This window comes from Olea europaea, unplaced genomic scaffold (genome assembly GCF_002742605.1).
Source record: "Olea europaea var. sylvestris unplaced genomic scaffold, O_europaea_v1 scaffold1998, whole genome shotgun sequence".
Taxonomy (NCBI): domain Eukaryota; kingdom Viridiplantae; phylum Streptophyta; class Magnoliopsida; order Lamiales; family Oleaceae; genus Olea; species Olea europaea.
In genome coordinates, this window is record NW_019237854.1 from 39,076 (window position 1) to 63,290 (window position 24,215).

The window sequence follows — 24,215 nt, forward strand, 5'->3', positions numbered from 1 at the left end:
TCTTTTTAACCCTGTCCCCAAGCCGAGACAGGGAGCAAGGTTCTTGTATTTTTGCAATGGTGGGTTTACCAACATCACCACATCTTAAGCCATCACAAAATCAGATTAAGCATTCATTTCATGAAAACATCAATATATTGTGTACGTGCATGCACGTGTGAGGTTTAACGTGCTGGCTATAACCTGAAACTTAAACCTGAAATAACTTGGATAACTGATCTCGAGAAAAAAAAAATATCTTATACAATCCAGTGACAAAAGATATAGTTTCACAATCTTAAATATGATAAAACCAACTGTTGTCTATATCTATAATTTGAAGCACCACACCATATTTCAATCCATAAATTTAGGAGTGCCAAAAAGATGAACTGATCGTGAATAATTAAACAACGCCTTAACGATGACTAAAAGAAATCCTGACCTCAAGAACCCAAGAGCTCCTTTATACCAGCTTTCTGACTTGATGTCAACCTTGCAGGAAATTTTATGTCAAACTTAATTCTCAAATTCCCTTTCTTAGTTGGATCTTTTGAGATTGGCATGCCTTCTCTTGGGACAATCTCTTCGTAATCTGGATGGATCACGTTGTTGATGGGAATTGTTAGATTCCTGCCATCTAATGTAGTGATGTGTACTATGCAACCAGATAATGCTTCCACCAGTGGTATCTTCTGCGTAAAAATCAAGTCATTCCCATCTCGAGTGAAAGTTCTGTGGGCCTTCTCATCAACAATGAAGACGAGATCTGAAGGTATTTGATTTGGATGCTCATTCCCTTTCTCCTGGAAGGTGATCTTAGTACCTTTCTTCCAGCCAGGCTTGATATTAATGGTCAAGATCTCCTCTACAGGGGCTGTTTTCCTGCCATTAACCAAAAGGAAATGTAAGAGGAAATCCACATATCCACCTCGAGATGGATAACATATGAAAGGAAAAATACATGCAACATTTCCATATAACTCGGTTCCACAAAAGTAAAGATCGATTAGCTTTCTTATAAAGTTTCCTAATAAATGATGGGGCAGTCCATGGTTTATCCATTCTAGCATAGAAAAGCCGAGCAATTGGTGCTAGATTTTGTACGTACTTATCTACAACAGTTCCTTAATAAAACTTAAAATAAATGGAGTTCAAAGAAGGAAACTTTAACCACGACTTCGGCATAACTCGTACACATGAAAATTGAGAATTGTGAAAATAGGTTGCCAAAACAAACATGATGTTTTATATAAATCTAGGAAGCACAGATGCGGACACGACATGACACAGACACACCAATTACAATTTTTCAAAAAAGTACAGACTCAACGTGTCCTAACACACTTATTAAATAAAACATTAATTTTTTATTTATTTATTTTTTATTTTCGTTTATTATATTGTAAAGTGAATTTGCTTTAGTTAACTCTCGTAGATCAACTATGTATAAATATGCATCGACAACACATCCAATTATACAAAATCGAAAAATAGAACTGCAAAAGGTTGCACTATCCCTGCTAGTACACAAGATATGCAATAGCATTAGACCATTACAATGGCTTTAACAGTCTACCAATTCATTAATATATCTAAAGGTTATTATAGTCCATGTCCATACATACACCTGGCAAATATGACCTGAGTTCTGTTGACTTCAATTGTACCACAGTTAATCTACATCTTTAACCTATGGTGCACGAACATTCTTAGTTGAGCTATATGTCCATGTCCGAGATGATACATTTGTCACATGACACTCCTCAAAAATTCCACGACATAAACTATATGTATTTTCCCTTCCCCAAAAGTCAGCTATCTAATTTAACATAAGTTATTTTAATATAACGAATAGCTACTCAACTAATTTAAAAGAATTCATGAATAGAAATCAAAACTATGAAAGAATTGATATTATTAAAAGATAAAAAGCATAGTGATAAAGATAAAATATATAAATCGACAATTTAAAAAGCACATGTCGACGTGTCCGTGCATGATAGTCTCAAACTTATAGATAAAACTCGCCTAACCGCATTACCCCCACTTAAATCAAATAAATGGCTGTGTTTCCTGTCAAACTAAATGCATGCCACGTCTACTGAAACAATGTTACATGGGCCAAAAACAGAAATAAAGCTTATACCATTTGTGCTCATTTCTTTGGTGTAGTTCACATTCTCAGAATCTGCTGTATCACATATATTTGTCCAATCATCTAAATCTAATGAAAACTCTATCCCTCATCCATACACCCCAAAACCTCTGCCCTCAGAAATGTATATCTTCATCCAGAAAAAGACCAAAGCCGTAAAAGCAGTTAATACAACCCAAAATTCCACAAAGTCTTGGCTTGCTAATGAGAGTGAAACCATTACAAGAAAATAGTGATAGAGAACATCAAGGAAATGCTTATGTTTACTTGGAAGCTGAGGACAATTCTTTGTAAACGATTGCCACATACAGTGGCTACTGACTAGTGATATAAGTTAGCTTTGAGCTTTACATTATCTTTATTTTCCCCTTTCTGCTTCACAAAGTTTGAATTGAACCTCATTCTTAATCTTACATTTAACTGACCCCAGACGACACTACCTGGCCCTTTTTCTCACCATTGTCCAATTGAGTCTAAATCTAATGTAAAATTCTATCCCTCTTCCATCCACTGGAACTCCGCCCTTAACAAAGTACATCTTCATCCGAAGTCAAAGACCGTCAAAGCAATTAATGCAACCAAAAATACAAAGTCATTAATAGACAAAATCCAAATGCCTACTATTGACGTTATACCAATACAGAATGTAGAGTTAGTAGGTATGAAGGAAAGATTATGTTTACTTGTATGTTAAGGAATATTCTTTGTCAACGATTGCCACGTGAGGAGACTAGCGACAAGTCAGGATCCATATTATTGGAGAGTAATATTAAGTAATGTTTAATTCTATTTCTGTCTTTCTAGCCATAACATTCTAGCATCATTTACTTTTCAAGAGTGCTTCTTATTTAAGTACCAACGCATAAACAATTGTATGAAATAAAAACTGTTAGTATTTGAGAAGCCACAGATAAAAATGATTTTTATCAAAGAAAAATTAGTGCAATAAATAAATAACTTGTGCAAATATCCATAAAATGGAAGAATAATTGCTAATAATGTGTCCAAATTACTTATGTCAGTTTAAATTACATACAGTACCCTTTGAATCGACATCCATAAACTGGAAGAAGAATTACTAAAACAAGATATAATAATTATCATGATTAATTTCGTCAAACTTTCATAAGACATGTAACTACTAACTTTGTTCAAGAACAAAATACGAGACTGTTACTCATCAAACATGAATATCTACGTAGACACCATAAGGAATTGAACTCTCATCTTATTCTCCTAAAAAATGAAGAGAAATCATAATCAATTGTTAATCAGAAGAAAAATGCATCAGGCAGCCAGCACCAATCATCCTGTGCTATAAGCCAAACTTATCTTGTTGCTATTCAATAAATTGCATCTTACAAGAAGTTTCGTTTATCAAGACAAAAAGTACAAAATGCAACCGTACAATTGGGCAAGAATCTCAATATGATGAAACAATGAAGAATCCATAAACAAAGTACACAATCCAAGTAAAAGAATAATAATTATGCAAGCATTAGATAATTTACAAAGAGATGAAGAATGGTACTTACCCACTAGCATCCAGGATTTCTCTTGAAATTTTCATCTTCTTAGTAGTTCCCTTATAGAGCTCTTCAAGTGTACAAGGCAACCTCTGCTCAATTGGAGCTCCTTTCCGCGGTGCTGATTGATATCCACCACCACCTCCTTCGCCATAAGATGCAAACATATCATCATCAAACATGCCACCAAACCTAGCATTCCTCATTCCACTACCACCACCTCCCATTCCTCCAAAGGGGCTAGAAAATCCAAAAAACTCATTGAATATATCGTCAGCATTTCTGGTATTGAATCGGAAAGATGTAGGTCCACCCCCTGTGGAGAAGAAAGTGGGCCCCCCAGCACCACCGGCGTCAGGCGGTGGCACCTGCCCCTTCAGCCCATCTTCACCATACTGATCATATATTGTTCTTTTCTGAGGATCGCTTAGCACCTAGTAGAAAAACAATAATCAATTTACATGTTCTGCATCCCCTTAATCATAACACAACTCTAACTCAGTGTAGATTATGAGCAAAACCTAAAAAGATTCAATTTTTGGAATCTAACAGATAACCATAACCCTAATTACCAAATTGGCTCAAGCCATGAATCCACATCAATTAATAAAGTCTGAAATAAAGCAGAACTTACATCATAGGCTTCAGAAATCTGCTTAAACTTGGCTTCCGCTTCCTTCTTATTATTGGGATTCTTATCGGGGTGCCATCTCATTGCAAGCTTTCTATAAGCCTTCTTCAAGTCCTCATCTTTGGCACTTTTATCCACCTGCAGAATCTTGTAATAGTCCACCCCCATCTCCCCTTCCTCAATTCTCTTTCTCTTCTTCACTTTGCCAAAACTCTTCTTTTACCCTTAGGCACTTTTCTACAGAAACCCCGAAATCATGAACAAAAATAGCAACAAAATATCCTTTTTGTGAAAATTGGCTATGGAATTTAGGTGGGTCTAGAGTTTATAGATGGGCATATCAGTGTCATGTATAGCTTACGAATGTGGGGGCTAGAGAACAGAAGATCGACTGCCTCGGAAAAGAGATACGAGAGAACTGTGGAACATTCCGGAAACAGCTCTCAACGTTTGGTTATAGTTACATGGATTGTCCATTATAACAAGCTTTAAAAATTTATTTTTTCAAAATTCATTTTGTATCACATATTTTTCGATGAAACAATATTACACGCTAACTCAAGACTTTTTCGTAATTTTTAACCATATATTTTTTATCAACACTATTTAAAAATGCATTCTTTCCTCAAAATGGGATTTAAACAAGGACATAATTGTCACAGTACATTAACAGTCCATTGGATCCATTACAAATGTGGGAAAGAAAAGATAGAGATCAAACTGTTCAACCACGAGGTAAGGAGATCGATTATTGAACAAGTTTTCAAGATCGGTCCGATTATTATCACGAAAAATTATTAAAGATGACTTAGAATCAATTTGGGAATGATAAGATCAAAAGTTGAACTCACATGGTGATAAGATCCGTTATGTAAAAAGTTTTAAAGATCGGCTCGAGTATTATCAAGAAAAATAAATAGTTTAAAGGTCGAATTAGAATTAATCCAAGATTGTTAAAAGATTCAGAGGTGAATTTGTCATTTTTTGTGAATCAAGTAGTTTTTGTCTAATACATTTTGTCAATAATGATGCAATTTAATTTTCATAATGGGTGATGTTATACTTACATCAAGGTATTCATAATGGTATACACCCTCTTACATGGGGGACCTACATCGAATATTTTACTCGAAGTGAGTTTTCCTCCTTGTGAGGGAATGGACACCATTATGGCCATTGTATTATATACAAGTAACTATTCCTTTTCATAAGAGAGATTAACAACATGAATTAATTTTTGTCTATAAGATAGTTTAAATTTTTCGAAAAGTTGTTTAACAAGAGGGCGAGAAGAAAAAAAATAAAAGGAAATTGTTGGTAACTTTTATATTAAAAAAAGTAGGAGTTCCCTTTGTTGGTAAAATTTGTAATTCAAAATTGTATCTCGGTATAATGTTATAAATATCACATCCTACGACAATATTTTCATATTTCTAGGAAGGCTACTACGTATAACTGCCTCTTGCATGGTGCTTCGTCTCAAAGTTGACGACGTTTCAATAACTACATAGACGATTGCTCGAGATAAGGCATGTGGATACATAACCATGTGGCATGGCGTTATGAAGTCTTAGAACAAGGCTTGTATTGCAATTTATTGGAGTTGCAAGTCATAGTATTTACTTGAAGGTCCACAATGTGGAAAGTTGATGGAGCATGTGGTACGACAATGTTTTTCTTTTTGACCTTTATTTGGGTATTTGACCAAAATACATTTCATGCAACCTATGTCGACAAGGGATGGACAATCAATTGAATGAAAAGTGCTTGATCGGGAATGCATGGTCATTTAACCATGTTGCACATGTTGTGCTTCTGAGGCACAACATTCATGACAATGTATTGCATGAAATCGAAATGTGTTGTGTTGAAAGCCTTTTATGGTATAGATTGATAGTTACTATATCACATACATTGTCCATGTGCAACGACTTAGATGTCATTGAAGTACTAATTAGATACAATTTGGTGGTTTGGTCGAAAATTGCTAGGGTCTGTATATTAATCATTTATCCATGACTTATTAATATGTATTTATAATTTAACTGATTATAAACAACTTCGAACATGAGAGTGTCTTGTTCGTATCAATTCCACAACAAACCAATTATCAAGCTAATGAATTACTGAGTCAATGACCAGGGGTTTCTAATTTGGTTGTTGTGCAATGGCCTCGTCTCAGGTCCATACTCAAAGGGAGCCAAAAATTCTGGATTTTTTTTTTCCTGCCTATTTTAAATGTTAGAATAATAGATGTAAAATCTTCATAGTTTAGTGGTAAGGAAGTCTTTTTTTTTTTCCCCTCCTCCTCCTCCTTCTTCTTCTTTTTATTATTATTATTATTATTTTTTTTTTTTTTCCCCTCCTCCTCCTCCTTCTTCTTCTTTTTATTATTATTATTATTATTTTTTTTTTTTTAATTTTTATTTTGGGTGGAAGATTATGGGTTGAAATCCTAATTTCGCCTCATATCCCTTTTTTTTCTTTTCCTTTTGAGAAATTTATACAATCAGGCCTCTTTCATAGTCTAATAATAAATTCATCCCAACCTTTGAAAAATGACTATTTACTTCTGTTGGCATTGTTGCATAAATTGAAAGGAACCATATTCATAAAATCCTTTCATAAAATCATAAATTTCATGTTGAAATCAAAGAGACAATAAAAAAAAATGCGGAAACATACCTTGATCCATGAATCTTACTGCTTTAATTGGGTTTTGATCTTCCAATTGATACGTGATTTTCCTTCCTTTTGATTTTCTTGAAAAGTCTCTGTTAATGGGGATGCAGAGATTCCATAAAAAAAAATCACGTTCAAATTGGGGACCATAACCACTTTTAAAATAACTGCTATTGGCAGTTATTAACTTTAAGTTATTTCAAATCGACCCCTCATCAATTCAAAATAACACCTTCTGGTCTCTACACTTTAATCTCATTTAATACTCATTAGTCCAAAATTAAATCCAATGGATCACTTTATCGACTAAATTTACTTTAAAATAGCACCACACATTCTAATAAATGTACATGTGTGGCCCCCAAAGTTGGAATTTTTTTCCAACAATCTCCCACTGGGCCAAACATGTTACATTATAAGTGTGCACAGACTTATGAGTTCAAAATTGTGCTATAGTTATTAAAGGTATTTTCAAACAATCTCGTCCATTAGTTACATCGATGTAGGATCAAAGCGATTTTCGTCACATTTATTGTGACTAAATCCATCAATGGTCACGTACACCCATACAACCAAATGACATAGATCAATTATGGAAGTGTAGCATGGAAATTACATGTTATGTGATCCGAACATGTCTATTTCCAACTGGTACAACCTTATTTCTTAAGTGAGATCAGTACTAAACATAATAACAGAGTGGAATGAACTGAATACTTTATTTCTGTACAGAAAATATCCAAATACATAAATGTGTTCAAAGAACTAAACATATATAAAGCAATAAGAATACAAACTCCCACTAAAACATGATATCCTCAAAAAGTACAACACCCATATGAGCGGTGTGCTCATGAAAGACCTTGGGTGGTAATCCCTTAATAAACGGATCCGCAATCATGGAGTTTGTTCCAATGTGCTCTATAGAAATCTGTCCACTCTGTACTCTTTCCTTCACAACCAGGAATTTAATGTCAATATGTTTTGATTTAGATGAGCTCCTGTTGTTGTTAGAATATAGAACTGCTGAGTTGTTGTCACAATACAACTTTAGTGGTCTTTCTATGCCATTCAGAATGCGCAGCCCAGTGACAAAATTTCGCAGCCATATTCCATGATTAGATGCCTCATAGCATGCTACAAAATCTGCTGCCATGGTAGAAGGAGCTATGAGTGTCTGCTTGGTACTCTTCCAGGAAATAGCTCCTCCAGCTAGCAGAAAAATATAACCTGATGTGGATCTTCTACTATCTTGGCATCCAGCAAAATCAGAATCGGAGTACCCTATGATCTCTAACTGATCTGATCTGCTATATGTGAGCATATAATCCTTTGTTCTCTTTAGATACCTCATAACCCTTTTAGCTGCCTTCCAATGATCCATCCCAGGGTTGCTTAAATATCTGCCTAGCATTCCAACAATAAATGCTATGTCTGGGCGTGTACATACTTGAGCATACATTAGACTCCCAATAGCTGATGCATAGGGAATCTTCTACATTTCCTTAACTTCAAGGTCATTTTGTGGGCACTGTTTGAGACTAAATTTGTCTCCCTTAGCGACAGGGGTGTCACCTGGTTTACAGTCTTGCATGCCAAACCTCTTAAGTACTTTATCGATATAGCTCTTTTGTGACAGTCCAAGAATACCTCAAGAACGATCCCGATGTATCTGAATCCCTAATACAAAAGAGGCGTCACCAAGATCTTTCATCTCAAAATTCTTTGATAAAAATCTCTTGGTTTCGTGCAACATGCCTATATCGTTAGTGGCAAGCAGTATGTCATCAACATACAAAACCAGGAAAATATGCTTACTCCCACTAAACTTGTGATACACACAATCATCAACGACATTTACCTCAAAACCAAATAAGATAATGACCTGATGAAATTTGTGATACCATTGACGGGAAGCTTGCTTGAGCCCGTAGATGGATTTCTTTAATTTGCAAACCATTTTCTTCGAGTCTCCTGACATAAAGTTTTCTGGTTGCACCATATAAATTGTCTCATCAATGTCGCCATTGAGAAACGCCGTCTTGACATCCATCTGATGTAACTCAAGGTCAAAGTGCGCAACAAGTGCCATAATTGTCCTTAAAGAGTCTTTCGTTGAAACTGGAGAGAAAGTCTCTTTGAAGTCAATGCCTTCCTTTTAGGTAAAGCCTTTAGCCACAAGACGAGCCTTATATCTTTCCACATTACCATTTGAATCCCTCTTGGTTTTAAAAATCCATTTACAACCAATGGGCTTCACACCTTCAGGTAATGGGACAAGATCCCAAACTTTATTGTCTTGCATAGACTTATACTCCTCATTCATGGCATCAATCCACTTTTGAGAGTTAGAACCCTGCATGGCCTGATGGAAATTGATTGGATCATCTCCCACCATTCCATTATTTTCCTCATGTTCTTGGAGAAATACTATGAAATCATCTGAAATAGTACTTTTCCTCTCTCTCGTGGATCTCCTTAATGGTATTGGCTCTTGAGGTTGTTGAGTTTGTATTTCTGGAATAATTACCTCATTTTGGATGGGAGGTACTTCAACATTGTCTGGTTGAGGTTCTGGATATGCTTCTTGATCAACAACAGGTATAGAAACCTGTACATTGTCAAAAGCAATAGTAGGAATCGAAACCGATCCTTCCTCAACTTCTTCCTCAAAGACAATGTCTCTAACCTTATTTCTCTCCCCAAACTCAACATCCTCAAAAAATGTTGCGGTTCCCATTTCAAAAATTGACTTAAGTGTGGGATCATAAAATTTATAGCCCTTGGATCGCTCAGAATAGCCAATAAAATAGCTGCTAATTGTTTTGGAGTCCAATTTCTTTTCATGTGGCCTATAAGGCCTAGCCTCAACTGGACATCCCCAAATGTGAAAATGCTTTAGACTAGGCTTTCTGCCTGTCCAAAGTTCATAAGGTGTTTTAGCAGCAGCCTTAGTTGGTACTCTGTTCAAAATATAAGCTGCAGTCTTTAATGCTTCTCCCTAGAGTGATTTCCGTAAGGTGGAATGACTAATCATACTTCTTACCATGTCCTTAAGAGTTCTGTTTCGTCTTTCAGCTACACACATCTGAAGTTCTTTTAGCACCTAATCTCCTTGTTTTGGTCTGTTTTCCCTTGATACACTCGATACATATATCAAAATCGGTGAAATCAAGGGAATCCAAAATACCATCTGACACAAGTCGTTCAACTCTAGTTTTTGAGATGTGACCTAAGCGCTTGTACCATAATGTTGCAGAATTTTCTTTATTTAATTTGCGTTTAGTACCACGTGAATCCACATGCAAGGTCTCATTATATGATGCAATAATATCAAGCAAATACAGGTTATCATATGCAGATAATGAACCAGTACCAATAATATTGGAATTTAAAGAAAGACTAAACTGATTGTTTCCAAATGAACAACAATAACCTAATTTATCCAAGGAAGAAGCAGAAATTAAATTCCGTCTAAAAGACGGTACAACGAAAGTGTCTTTCAAATCCAAATAACAACCAGTTCTTAATAACAACCTAAAAGTCCCTATTACATCAACTTCCACCGATTTGCCATTACCCACATAGATGTATTTTTCATCATCACTTGGCTTTTGGTAGTTCAGGCAGCCCTGCATAGAAACACTTATATGAGTAGTAGCACCAAAATCTATCCACCAAGTGTTTCTAGGTATTGAAGCTAAATTATCCTCAGAACAGACCAAAGTAAGAAGTGTACCTTTCTTTGTACGTCATGCGTGATATTTGGCACAGTCCTTCTTCATATGTCCAGACTGATGGCAAAAGAAACAAGTATCTTTGTCTTCCTTTCGTTTCTTTTGTGCTGGACCCTTAGGAGCAGCTTCATATTCCTTCTTCTTTTTCTTGCCCTTATCCTTAGAAGTGCTTGCCAAGTGAGCACTTTCAGTTCTTTATTGCTTCAACCTTTCTTCCTCTTGCACACAATATGAAATGAGCTCATTTAAAGACCATTTCTCCTTCTGACAGTTATAACTGACCTTAAATTGACTGAACTGTGCAGGAAGCGAGATCAATACCAAATGAATGAGCAAGTCATCGGATAGCTCGAGCTTTAGACCTTTAAGTTTTGAAGCAATATGAGACATCTCCATGATGTACTTCCTTAAGTTTCCCTTGCCCTTGTACTTCATTGAAATCAAGATTTGCAAAAGCGTGCTTGTTTCAGCCTTATCATTTTTCACAAAACGCTTCTCAATTTCGACAAGGAACTCCTTGGCATTAGTTATCCCTTCGGATACTGCACCTCTAAAGGCTTCCGGAATGCCGCGCTTAATGATCATTCGACTCATGCGATTTGAGCGAGCCCACCTCTCAAAGTTCCTCTTTTCATCAGGAGAACTTTCTTCCGTAAGAGGGGTGAGTTCCTCAACCCGAAGTGCAAGGTCAAGATCCATGCAGCCAAGAACAATCAATATGTTCGCTTTTCAATCCTTGAAGTTTGTTCCATTAAGTATGGGAATTGAATTGACATTAGCAGATATTGTAGTAGCAGATGAACTAGCTGTAGAGAGAACAGAAAGAAACGATTAATTATGCTCATATCCATATTTAATGAACAATAAATTCAAATAATGGTAAGTCTCATCTCAAGATACCTAGTGCAACATTAATATCAAGTCTTTGGACAGTAATACTAATTGCAAGTGGTACTCTCGTTGTAGTGATCGAACATTGACAATAACTCCTGTCAAATAATAAACCTATCTTTGGATTGATTTATTATTTACATGGAAACCTTATAATTGTCACACATTCACCACCACAAGTATGTATGTAATTCGGCCAAGTATTAACCTTTCTTTGGGCCGGCTAATACCCGCATGAAAAAACACACACACATCTAAACATCCAAATAAACCAATCTACACAAAAGAGGTCACTTTGACGACATATTGTTTCAATTAGTTTATTTAAAAATGCTAGATAACCTTAATTTATTATGAATAAATTACCAAAATATTTGAATTTTATTATTCCACATAATTAAATCTTAATTATTCCTCTTAAGGGAGTCTTTAGTACCAAAATTATAGAGAGAGAATCACTAATTTTGCATTATTAGATGCCTTTAGAAAGTTTAGGGACCTAAGGATTAATAATTTAAAACTTTAGGGATCAAAATTTGAAAAATTTTAAAACTTTAAGGGCTAATTTTAATTAATTATGAACTTTGGGGACTTTAATTGTAAAATTCAAAAGTTTAATGGCCCAGATTAAATAATTTTCCAAAATCTAGGGGCTGAATTATTAAACCCATAACCTTAAGGTCCAACTTGGATGGATAACAAAGTTTAGGGACTGAATTTAAAATTTTAATTTTAAAACCCTAATTAGAAATTGCAAGCAAGGACTTGAGATTACAAAAATTGCACCTCAGGCCTCCGCCCCCAAAAATCCACCGGCTGCATCTCTCTCTTTCTCTCTTTTACGGCGCCGGCCCAGTTAAAATTGTTTTTTTTTTTTTTAAACCAAAACCAGAAAAATGAAATTTTAAAACTTTAGATTCCAAAACCTTTTACTGGATCTAGATCTATAACCATAAATAATATGCTAAACAATTCTCAAATTCAACAATAATGAATCCAAATAGTTAAATTTGAAAATCTCATAAAAAAAAAAATTGCAGAAATTTAAATTTCACATAACATCATGGAAGATCCATAACAATAACCAAAAAAAATACTAAATTATTGCAATTTCTCAAAGTTTTCAACAATGGATGGCTCTGATACCACTTGTTGCATAAATTGAAAGGAACCATATTCATAAAATCCTTTCATAAAATCATAAATTCCATGTAGAAATCAAAGAAACAATAAAAAAAAATGCGGAAACATACCTTGATCCATGAATCTTACTGCTTTAATTGGGTTTTGATTTTCTAATTGATACGTGATTTTCCTTCCTTTTGATTTTCTTGAAAAATCTCTGTTAATGGGAATGCAGAGATTCTATAAAAAAAAATCACGTTCAAATTGGAGACCATAACCACTTTTAAAATAACTGCTATTGGCAGTTATTAACTTTAAGTTATTTCAAATCGGCCCCTCATCAATTCAAAATAACACCTTCTGGTCTCTACACTTTAATCCCATAAAATTTAATACTCATTAGTCCAAAATTAAATCCAATGGATCACTTTATCGACTAAATTTACTTTAAAATAGCACCACACATTCTAATAAATGTACATGTGTGGCCCCCAAAGTTGGAATTTTTTTCCAACAGGCATATCTTGTCTTTTTTACATTATTTTGTAAACTTCCACATTGATTTTCTCACCTTTAAAAAGGTAATGTCGATAAAACACTATAGCTAACACTTAATTATTTTAGATGTAAGTGTTTCTTTCATTTTCAATTCCAAACTCTAGAAAATAACTGCTCAATCCTTTTTTATACAGAAATCTCATCAAAATAAAGTTAAATACACCGTAATTTGAGAAGAAAATTGTTTAAAATTTTTGACAAGGTGTAGTGAATTTTTTAGGTTTTTTTTTTTTTTTGTTCACTTAATATTTTTTTCTTTACTTATATTTGTGAAGGAAATTTATACATACATACATAACTTTGATTTTCATTTTTTTTTCCCCTCCTTTTCAAGTTTGTTTCAATCAAAACTTTATTTTTTTGAATACAATGTCGTCAAAAAGATATGTTTGCCATACTTTATTGTATTTTATGTACTATTAAGTCAAATTCGACCACTTTTACGTTTTGCTTAACAAAGTTTTGAATAAAATAAGTAATTTTGAGCTCTCTTTCTATCAACTGCAGTCGGTGCTGCTCACGAGGCACAAGTTAAAATATATAGCTCTGATTCAGAGTATTAGAGGTATTAAATCCCTAAAATAGTGTTATTATTTTGTTGCGATATAAATTGGAAGGTTATTACTATTTAAATTATCATTTGAAATTATATAATATATTTTATATTACTTTTTTTTTTTTTTTGTTATTTTATAATTGAGTTTTATGTTAATAGATTTAGTTTCATTTGCCTTAAAGCTCCGAAAATTTTAGGTATGACCATAATTTACCATTTTATAGTTTAAAAAGATTTCTCTTTTGAATAACAATCTATATATAACCACATAGCCATTTGAATTTGGTCCATTCATATGTCATATGTGATTTTGTTTTGCATATGGATGGTGGAAGGCTGGTGAATGTCCAATGTCAATGGTGACTTTTGTTACGGTGGGTGGGCAGTTGGGTTTGGGTATTATCTTGATTTTTTTTTTATTTTTTTTATGAATTAAATTTGAGTTTGGCTGAAAAAGATGATTTTTTTTTTTTTGGGCCTTTAATTCTTTTAAGTGAGATTTATTTGCACTTTTTAAAGAGTTACAGGACTCTCTTTGCAAAATAACTGTTTTATTTCATTTCTTTCTTTTATTTTTTGTTTATTTAAAGAGAATGACAACCATCATTTAATGGCCAAAATGGACAAGTTTTGTTACATAATTTAAAGGTTGCAATGAAGATGTTAAAAAAGTTGAGAATAACTATATTATATTTCGTAGAGAATGGGGACGAAAAGTACAAAGTTCCCTATTATTATTTATTCTATATTCTTAAGGTCGTTCAGTGTTATCTAAATGTGGATATGAATTATCTAAATCATGAAAATTCCTTTTCAATGAGAGACAATGTCAATACAGAAAAATGATTTTAATGGTTGGTATGGCACACACGTGAAACATGTGATTCTACCTATAACCAACAAATTTGCGTAGCACGTTATTTTTAAATATTATATATGAATTTGTGATTATATAGTATTATAATTTAGATAAAATTAGAAACATAGCACAATGTTAATTGCTTAAAAAAAAGGTGCTAAACCTATTGAATGGCCTCAAGAAAATAAACAAACATAATCAATGTGTATTTTTTCTTTCTGTGTATTTAAAAATTTATATGCTAAGTATATGGGAAATACCTCAAATTGACCTAAATAAAGGAAGTATTTTCCAAAATAGCCTTCGACTTTTCTAAACATTTTGGATTACCTAAAATACTCTTAAACAAATATTAAAAAACAACCCTTTATCTAATATAAATCTTCTATTTAAGTCCTTAAAAAATTAAAAAATAATTTTTCTAAAAATTTGTGAGAATTATTAATGACTAATTATAAAATAGAAAAATCCAAATATAAGAGAGGACCATATAATATAAAAAAGGTTGTTAAAAATAAAAAATAAAATGATAAGATAGGATATCAAGAACAATTATATGCATCACAAGAAATATTAAAATGTTTCAAAGAAAACTTATTAGAAAATTTTGCTAAAGGAATTGTTAGAACAATAATTATAAAAGATATACAAGATATCATAGATAAATTGGAAAAAAGGAAGAAAAATATTTCAAAATATGATATACATTTTAGAACAGATATAGATATGATAACAGATATTGATATTGTAAATTCTCAAACATTATTAGACTTTGAAGAATTACTTAAAAATCTATAAGAAGGCAAATAAAAAATAGATTAGTCTTTATCTTAAGATTTTATTTTAACCTAATAGTAAAATAAAAGAGTTTTTGGAATATAAAAAAAATTTAGATTTTTAGATTCATGATTATTAGATTTTTAGATTATTAGATTTTTGTTCGCTCATAATAGCACCCGCACAATTGGTATCAGAGTCATAGAGATCACGAGAGAAAATATAAAAAATAAAATTATGATTTTAGAAATTATTGAAACTTATAAAAATAGACTAAGGTACCAGGTAAAATATAGTTCTGACATAGAAGGATATATAGAAGAAGATAATATAGTTGGAACATATAGTAAGGATGTAAAAGAAATATTAGAAATTTTTAGAGTAATTAAAAATCTACCTTTAGAATTAAAAGAGAAAATAATTAAAAGGATATTATTTGAAGAATATAAGCATATATATATATATATATATATATTAAGAGAGAAATAGATTTCATAATAATCTGAAATTACTTTATGGAAATTATAAAAATAAATAATTATTATCAATGTATTGAAGAAAAGGGATGTTATATATTTTACAACCCCATCCCTAATAAATTAAAAATAATAACATTATATATAACTAGAAATTTGCCTAGAGAAATAAAGGAACAAATATTACATAAATTAATTGTAGGATTTATCAAAGATAGACGTACATATGAAATAATTTATTTGTCACATGACACTCCTCAAAAATTCCACGACATAAACTATATGTATTTTCCCTTCCCCAAAAGTCAGCTATCTAATTTAACATAAGTTATTTTAATATAACGAATAGCTACTCAACTAATTTAAAAGAATTCATGAATAGAAATCAAAACTATGAAAGAATTGATATTATTAAAAGATAAAAAGCATAGTGATAAAGATAAAATATATAAATCGACATTTTAAAAAGCACATGTCGACGTGTCCGTGCATGATAGTCTCAAACTTATAGATAAAACTCGCCTAACTGCATTACCCCCACTAAAATCAAATAAATGGCTGTGTTTCCTGTCAAACTAAATGCATGCCACGGCTACTGAAACAATGTTACATGGGCCAAAAACAGAAATAAAGCTTATACCATTTGTGCTCATTTCTTTGGTATAGTTCACATTCTCAGAATCTGCTGTATCACATATATTTGTCCAATCATCTAAATCTAATGAAAACTCTATCCCTCATCCATCCACCCCAAAACCTCTGCCCTCAGAAATGTATATCTTCATCCAGAAAAAGACCAAAGCCATAAAAGCAGTTAATACAACCCAAAATTCCACAAAGTCTTGGCTTGCTAATGAGAGTGAAACCATTACAAGAAAATAGTGATAGAGAACATCAAGGAAATGCTTATGTTTACTTGGAAGCTGAGGACAATTCTTTGTAAACGATTGCCACATACAGTGGCTACTGACTAGTGATATAAGTTAGCTTTGAGCTTTACATTATCTTTATTTTCCCCTTTCTGCTTCACAAAGTTTGAATTGAACCTCATTCTTAATCTTACATTTAACTGACCCCAGACGACACTACCTGGCCCTTTTTCTCACCATTGTCCAATTGAGTCTAAATCTAATGTAAAATTCTATCCCTCTTCCATCCACTGGAACTCCGCCCTTAACAAAGTACATCTTCATCCAAAGTCAAAGACCGTCAAAGCAATTAATGCAACCAAAAATACAAAGTCATTAATAGGCAAAATCCAAATGCTTACTATTGAAGTTATACCAATACAGAATGTAGAATTAGTAGGTATGAAGGAAAGATTATGTTTACTTGTATGTTAAGGAATATTCTTTGTCAACGATTGCCACGTGAGGAGACTAGCAAGTCAGGATCCAAATTATTGGAGAGAAATATTAAGTAATGTTTAATTCTATTTCTGTCTTTCTAGCCATAACATTCTAGCAACATTTACTTTTCAAGAGTGCTTGTTATTTAAGTACCAACGCATAAACAATTGTATGAAATAAAAACTGTTAGTATTTGAGAAGCCACAGATAAAAATGATTTTTATCAAAGAAAAATTAGTGCAATAAATAAATAACTTGTGCAAATATCCATAAAATGGAAGAATAATTGCTAATAATGTGTCCAAATTACTTATGTCAGTTTAAATTACATACAGTACCCTTTGAATCGACATCCATAAACTGGAAGAAGAATTACTAAAACAAGATATAATAATTATCATGATTAATTTCGTCAAACTTTCATAAGACATGTAACTACTAACTTTGTTCAAGACCAAAATACGAGACTGTTACTCATCAAACATGAATATCTACGTAGACACCATAAGGAATTGAACTCTCATCTTATTCTCCTAAAAAATGGAGAGAAATCATAATCAATTGTTAATCAGAAGAAAAATGCATCAGGCAGCCAGCACCAATCATCCTGTCCTATAAGCCAAACTTATCTTGTTGGTATTCAATAATTTGGATCTCACAAGAAGTTTCATTTATCAAGACAAAAAGTACAAAATGCAACCGTACAATTGGGCAAGAATCTCAATATGATGAAACAATGAAGAATCCATAAACAAAGTACACAATCCAAGTAAAAGAATAATAATTATGCAATCATTAGATAATTTACAAAGATATGAAGAATGGTACTTACCCATTAGCATCCAGGATTTCTCTTGAAATTTTCATCTTCTTAGTAGTTCCCTTATAGAGCTCTTCAAGTGTACAAGGCAACCTCTGCTCAATTGGAGCTCCTTTCCGCGGTGCTGATTGATATCCACCACCACCTCCTTCGCCATAAGATGCAAACATATCATCATCAAACATGCCACCAAACCTAGCATTCCTCATTCCACTACCACCACCTCCCATTCCTCCAAAGGGGCTAGAAAATCCAAAAAACTCATTGAATATATCGTCAGCATTTCTGGTATTGAATCGGAAAGATGTAGGTCCACCCCCTGTGGAGAAGAAAGTGGGCCCCCCAGCACCACCGGCGTCAGGAGGTGGCACCTGCCCCTTCAGCCCATCTTCACCATACTGATCATATATTGTTCTTTTCTGAGGATCGCTTAGCACCTAGTAGAAAAACAATAATCAATTTACATGTTCTGCATCCCCTTAATCATAACACAACTCTAACTCAGTGTAGATTATGAGCAAAACCTAAAAAGATTCAATTTTTGGAATCTAACAGATAACCATAACCCTAATTACCAAATTGGCTCAAGCCATGAATCCACATCAATTAATAAAGTCTGAAATAAAGCAGAACTTACATCATAGGCTTCAGAAATCTGCTTAAACTTGGCTTCCGCTTCCTTCTTATTATTGGGATTCTTATCGGGGTGCCATCTCATTGCAAGCTTTCTATAAGCCTTCTTCAAGTCCTCATCTTTGGCACTTTTATCCACCTGCAGAATCTTGTAATAGTCCACCCCCATCTCCCCTTCCTCAATTCTCTTTCTCTTCTTCACTTTGCCAAAACTCTTCTTTTACCCTTAGGCACTTTTCTACAGAAACCCCGAAATCATGAACAAAAATAGCAACAAAATATCCTTTTTGTGAAAATTGGCTATGGAATTTAGGTGGGTCTAGAGTTTATAGATGGGCATATCAGTGTCATGTATAGTTTACGAATTTGGGGGCTAGAGAACAGAAGATCGACTGCCTCGGAAAAGAGATACGAGAGAACTGTGGAACATTCCGGAAACAGCTCTCAACGTTTGGTTATAGTTACATGGATTGTCCATTATAACAAGCTTTAAAAATTTATTTTTTCAAAATTCATTTTGTATCACATATTTTTCGATGAAACAATATTACACGCTAACTCAAGACTTTTTCGTAATTTTTAACCATATATTTTTTATCAACACTATTTAAAAATGCATTCTTTCCTCAAAATGGGGTTTAAACAAGGACATAATTGTCACAGTACATTAACAGTCCATTGGATCCATTACAAATGTGGGAAAGAAAAGATAGAGATCAAACTGTTCAACCACGAGGTAAGGAGATCGATTATTGAACAAGTTTTCAAGATCGGTCCGATTATTATCACGAAAAAATATTAAAGATGACTTAGAATCAATTTGGGAATGATAAGATCAAAAGTTGAACTCACATGGTGATAAGATCCGTTATGTAAAAAGTTTTAAAGATCGGCTCGAGTATTATCAAGAAAAATAAATAGTTTAAAGGTCGAATTAGAATTAATCCAAGATTGTTAAAAGATTCAGAGGTGAATTTGTCATTTTTTGTGAATCAAGTAGTTTTTGTCTAATACATTTTGTCAATAATGATGCAATTTAATTTTCATAATGGGTGATGCTATACTTACATCAGGGTATCCATAACGGTATCCACCCTCTTACATGGGAGACTACATCGAATATTTTACTCGAAGTGAGTTTCCCTCCTTGTGAGGGGGTGGACACCGTATGACCATTGTATTATATACAAGTAACTATTCCTTTTCATAATAGAGATTAACAACATGAATTAATTTTTGTCTGTAAGATAGTTTAAATTTTTCGAAAAGTTGCTTAACAAGAGGGCGAGAATAAAAAAATAAAAGGAAATTGTTGGTAACTTTTATATTAAAAAAAATAGGAGTTCCCTTTGTTGGTAAAATTTGTAATTCAAAATTGTATCTCGGTATAATGTTATAAATATCACATCCTACAACAATATTTTCATATTTCTAGGAAGGCTACTACGTATAACTGCCTCTTGAATGGTGCTTCGTCTCAAAGTCGACGATGTTTCAATAACTACATAGACGAGTGCTCGAGAGAAGGCATGTGGATACATAACCATGTGGCATGGCGTTATGAAGTCTTAGAACAAGGCTTGTATCGCAATTTATTGGAGTTGCAAGTCATAGTATTTACTTGAAGGTCCACAATGTGGAAAGTTGATGGAGGATGTGGTACGACAATGTTTTGTTTTTTTACCTTTGTTTGGATATTTGACTAAAATACATTTCATGCAACATATGTTGACAAGGGATAGACAATCAATTGAATGGAAAGTGCTTGATCGGGAATGCATGGTTATTTAACCATGTTGCACATGTTGTGCTTCTGAGGCACAACATTCATGACAATGTATTGCATGAAATCGAAATGTGTTGTGTTGAAAGCCTTTTATGGTATAGATTGATAGTTACTATATCATGTACATTGTCCATGTGCAACGACTTAGATGTCATTGAAGTACTAATTAGATACAATTTGGTGGTTTGGTCGAAAATTGCTAGGGTCTGTATATTAATCATAGATCCATGACTTATTAATATGTATTTATAATTTAACTGATTATAAACAACTTCGAACATGAGAGTGTCTTGTTCGTATCAATTCCACAACAAACCAATTATCAAGCTAATGAATTATGAGCCAATGACCAGGGTTTTCTAATTTGGTCCTCGTCTCAGGTCCGTACTCAAAGGGAGCCAAAAATTCTGGATTTTTTTTTTCCTGCCTATTTTAAATGTTAGAATAATATATGTAAAATCTTCATAGTTTAGTGGTAAGGAAGTCCTTTACTTTTCTTCTTCATATTTTTTTTTTTTTTTTTTTTTTTTTTTTTTTTTTTTTTTTTTTTTTTTGGGTGGAAGATTATGGGTTGAAATCCTAATTTCCCCTCATATCCCTTTTTTTTCTTTTCCTTTTGAGAAATTTATACAATCAGACCTCTTTTACAGTCTAATAATAAATTCATCCCAACCTTTGAAAAATAACTATTTACTTCTATTGGCATATCTTGTCTTTTTTACATTATTTTGTAAACGTCCACATTGATTTTCTCACCTTTAAAAAGGTAAAGTCGATAAAACACTATATCTAACACTTAATTATTTTAGATGTAAGTGTTTCTTTCATTTTCAATTCCAAACTCTAGAAAATAATTACACAATCCTTTTTTATACAGAAATCTCATCAAAATATAGTTAAATACACCGTAATTTGCGAAGAAAATTGTTTAAAATTTTTGAAAAGGTGTAGTGAATTTTTTAGGTTTTTTTTTTTTCACTTAATATTTTTTTCTTTACTTATATTTGTGAAGGAAATTTATACATACATACATAACTTTGATTTTCATTTTTTTCGCCTCCTTTTCAAGTTTGTTTCAATCAAAACTTTATTTTTTGAATACAATGTTGTCAAAAAAAAATTTTGCCATACTTTATTCTATTTTATGTACTATTAAGTCAAATTCGACCACTTTTACGTTTTGCTTAACAAAGTTTTGAATAAAATAAGTAATTTTAAGCTCTCTTTCTATCAACTGCAGTTGGTGCTGCTCACAAGGCACAAGTTAAAATATATGGCTCTGATTCAGGGTATGAGAGCTATTAAATCCCAAAATGAAAGTTGTGGCAAGGATTAAAATATTGTCCCAGTGATAAAATAGTGTTCTTATTATTTTGTGAATAAGGCTTCTTGTACATTCTTTGCTTAAAATGGAGTTCGACACTCCATTGTTTTCAAATATTTTAAAAAATGAAGTTGGCGGGAAAGTGTGTTTTTTTTAAAAATCGTCCAATGTGATGTCGGCACGTGGCACAATGTAAAACTTAGCCCCCGTTTGAGCCACATTATTTTTCATTATAATGTTTTGAGTAGTGATTTATTTGAAAAATGAGTGGTTGAAAAGTTTTTGATTTACGTGTAATATTATTTTATTGAAGATTGTGTGGTTAAAAGTAGGAAAGAGAAAATTTTAATTTAATGTAATGAGAAATAATGGGGCTCAAACAGGACCTTAATGTCAAACTCAATGTACTTGTAGCATGATTCTTATTTTGTTGCGATATATATTGGAAGGTTATTACTATTTAAGTGATCATTTGAAATTATATAATATATTTTATATTACCTTTTTTTTTTTGGTTATTTTACAATTTTGGGTATGACCGTAATTTACCATTTTATAGTTTAAAAAGATTTCTCTTATGAATAACAATCTACATATAACAACCTAGCCATTTGAATTTGGTCCATTCATATAAGTCATATTTGAAAGACTACCAAGTCTTATTATTACGAAAAATTTGTACTTTTTATTACCAACATTTATTAGATACAATAAATCTATCATCAATCTTCTTTTAGCATAATTAATCGCCCATGTAATACTCCGAAATTTTATGCACGTTTAATTTGCTCATTTAATTTTTAGGCTAGCAATTTAACTTTTCAAAATTTAGTATGGCCGCCCAACCTTTCAATTATATAACAAAACTAGTCATTTCTTCCATTTCGACCATTAAATGATAGATTTGCCCCTCCCTTTTAAATAAACAAGAGCAATAAAACAATTTTAAAAAAAGGTAAAATTACAAATCGAGTCTTATAACGTAACATACATACATATTGAATTAAAACAACTAAATATGTATTACAACACTAACTAAAAAGGGAAATATTTGATCTTCCGCAGCCAAATTCACACCTACGCACTCGCGATAAAAAATTATCACTACAAATATAATCACACTAATGATAACAGCGACACTATCATCATTCGTAGCAGAACTACCGCATTTCATAAGCATCTCTCCAGAGCTTTAACATCCGTTTGCAATAATCAAATCGCATAAAAATCTTTATGATTCTTGGAATCAAATCTCTGCGATCTAGATTGTGATTTTGCGTTGCATATGGATGGTGGAAGGCTGGTGAATGTCCAATGTCAATGGTGATTTTTGTTACAGTGGGTGGGCAGTTGGGTTGGGGGGGAGAAAAAAAAATATTTTATCTATATATTATCTTTATTTTTATTTTTATGAATTAAATTTGAGTTTGGTAGAAAAAGATGTTTTTTTTTTTTGGGCCTTTAATTCTTTTTGAGTGAGATTTATTTGCACTTTTTAAAGAGTTATAGGACTCTCTTTGCAAAATAACTGTTTTATTTCATTTCTTTCTTTTATTTTTGTTTATTTAAAGAGAATGACAAACCATCATTTAATGGCCAAAATGGAAGGATTGACGAGTTTTGCTACATTATTTAAAGGTTGCGATGAAGATGTTAAAAAAGTTGAGAATAACCATATTATATTTCATAGAGAATGGAGTCGGAAAGTACAAATTTCCCTATTATTATTTTTATTCTATATTCTTAAGGTCATTCAGTGTTATCTAAATGTGAATATGAATTATCTAAATCATGAAAATTCCTTTTCAATGAGAGACAATGTCAATACAGAAAAATGATTTTAATTGTTGTGTTGACACGCTAAAAGTGCAGCCCAATTTGAATAGCCCAAAGAATGAAGCTCAACTGGACAATTCAGGATAAAGGCACAAATAGAGTTATTAATGAATGCAGTGGAAGCCCACGAACGCGGTAACACCATCGCCGAAACTTGCAAAACGCCCAAGATCTGAGCGAATAAAGTGTCTTGCAGTCGCCCAGAGTTATGACCCTGTTCTCGCCCAAACCTTCGAATCGCCCAGGATTTTAGCAAATATAAGATATTATGATTATCCAAAAGTGCAGTGATCGAAACAGTTATTAGGTAATTTTATCACGTTCCACAATTCAATGAGTTTAGTTGAAGACGGTTGAACGACAAAGAGTAGTGGCAGCATTTAGAAACGGTAGTTCCACGATAAATTGGCCACTATGAAGAAAGTGAGCAGTTATAAAGCAATTAAGCAGTTTCTAAACGGTTGATCATAAAGAGAGTATCAAGGGAATATAAAAGGAAGAAAAGACATAGA

The 24,215-nt window shown here is 32.8% G+C and overlaps 1 protein-coding gene across 2 annotated transcripts; it reads right to left on the reverse strand.

The window, feature by feature from the left end:
- Nucleotides 1-211: 211 nt before the first annotated feature.
- LOC111379515 (dnaJ homolog subfamily B member 13-like) lies at nucleotides 212-19,225 on the reverse strand. 2 transcript variants are annotated; one of them, XM_023002905.1, is made up of 3 exons: nucleotides 18,762-19,225; nucleotides 18,137-18,561; nucleotides 212-864 (listed from the first exon to the last, which is right to left on the reverse strand). In XM_023002905.1, exons 1-3 carry the CDS (start codon nucleotides 18,924-18,926, stop codon nucleotides 426-428), a joined length of 1,029 nt encoding a protein of 342 aa, XP_022858673.1. In that variant the 5' UTR covers nucleotides 18,927-19,225; the 3' UTR covers nucleotides 212-425. The 2 variants fall into 2 exon arrangements, with proteins under 2 accessions (XP_022858673.1, XP_022858672.1); XM_023002904.1 differs by lacking the exons at nucleotides 18,137-18,561; nucleotides 18,762-19,225 and adding exons at nucleotides 3,673-4,097; nucleotides 4,298-4,754 and having other exon boundaries at nucleotides 216-864.
- Between the last annotated feature and the right edge of the window lie 4,990 nt (nucleotides 19,226-24,215).

Bases quoted from the DNA above. Each gene is read 5' to 3' on its own strand.
- LOC111379515 (XM_023002905.1), bottom strand. From the start codon at position 18,926: ATGGGGGTGGACTATTACAAGATTCTGCAGGTGGATAAAAGTGCCAAA. The intron at 18,562-18,761 runs GTAAGTTCTGCT...TTTTTCTACTAG, and splicing joins AGATTTCTGAAGCCTATGAT to GTGCTAAGCGATCCTCAGAA. The intron at 865-18,136 runs GTAAGTACCATT...GGTTAATGGCAG, and splicing joins GAAATCCTGGATGCTAATGG to GAAAACAGCCCCTGTAGAGG.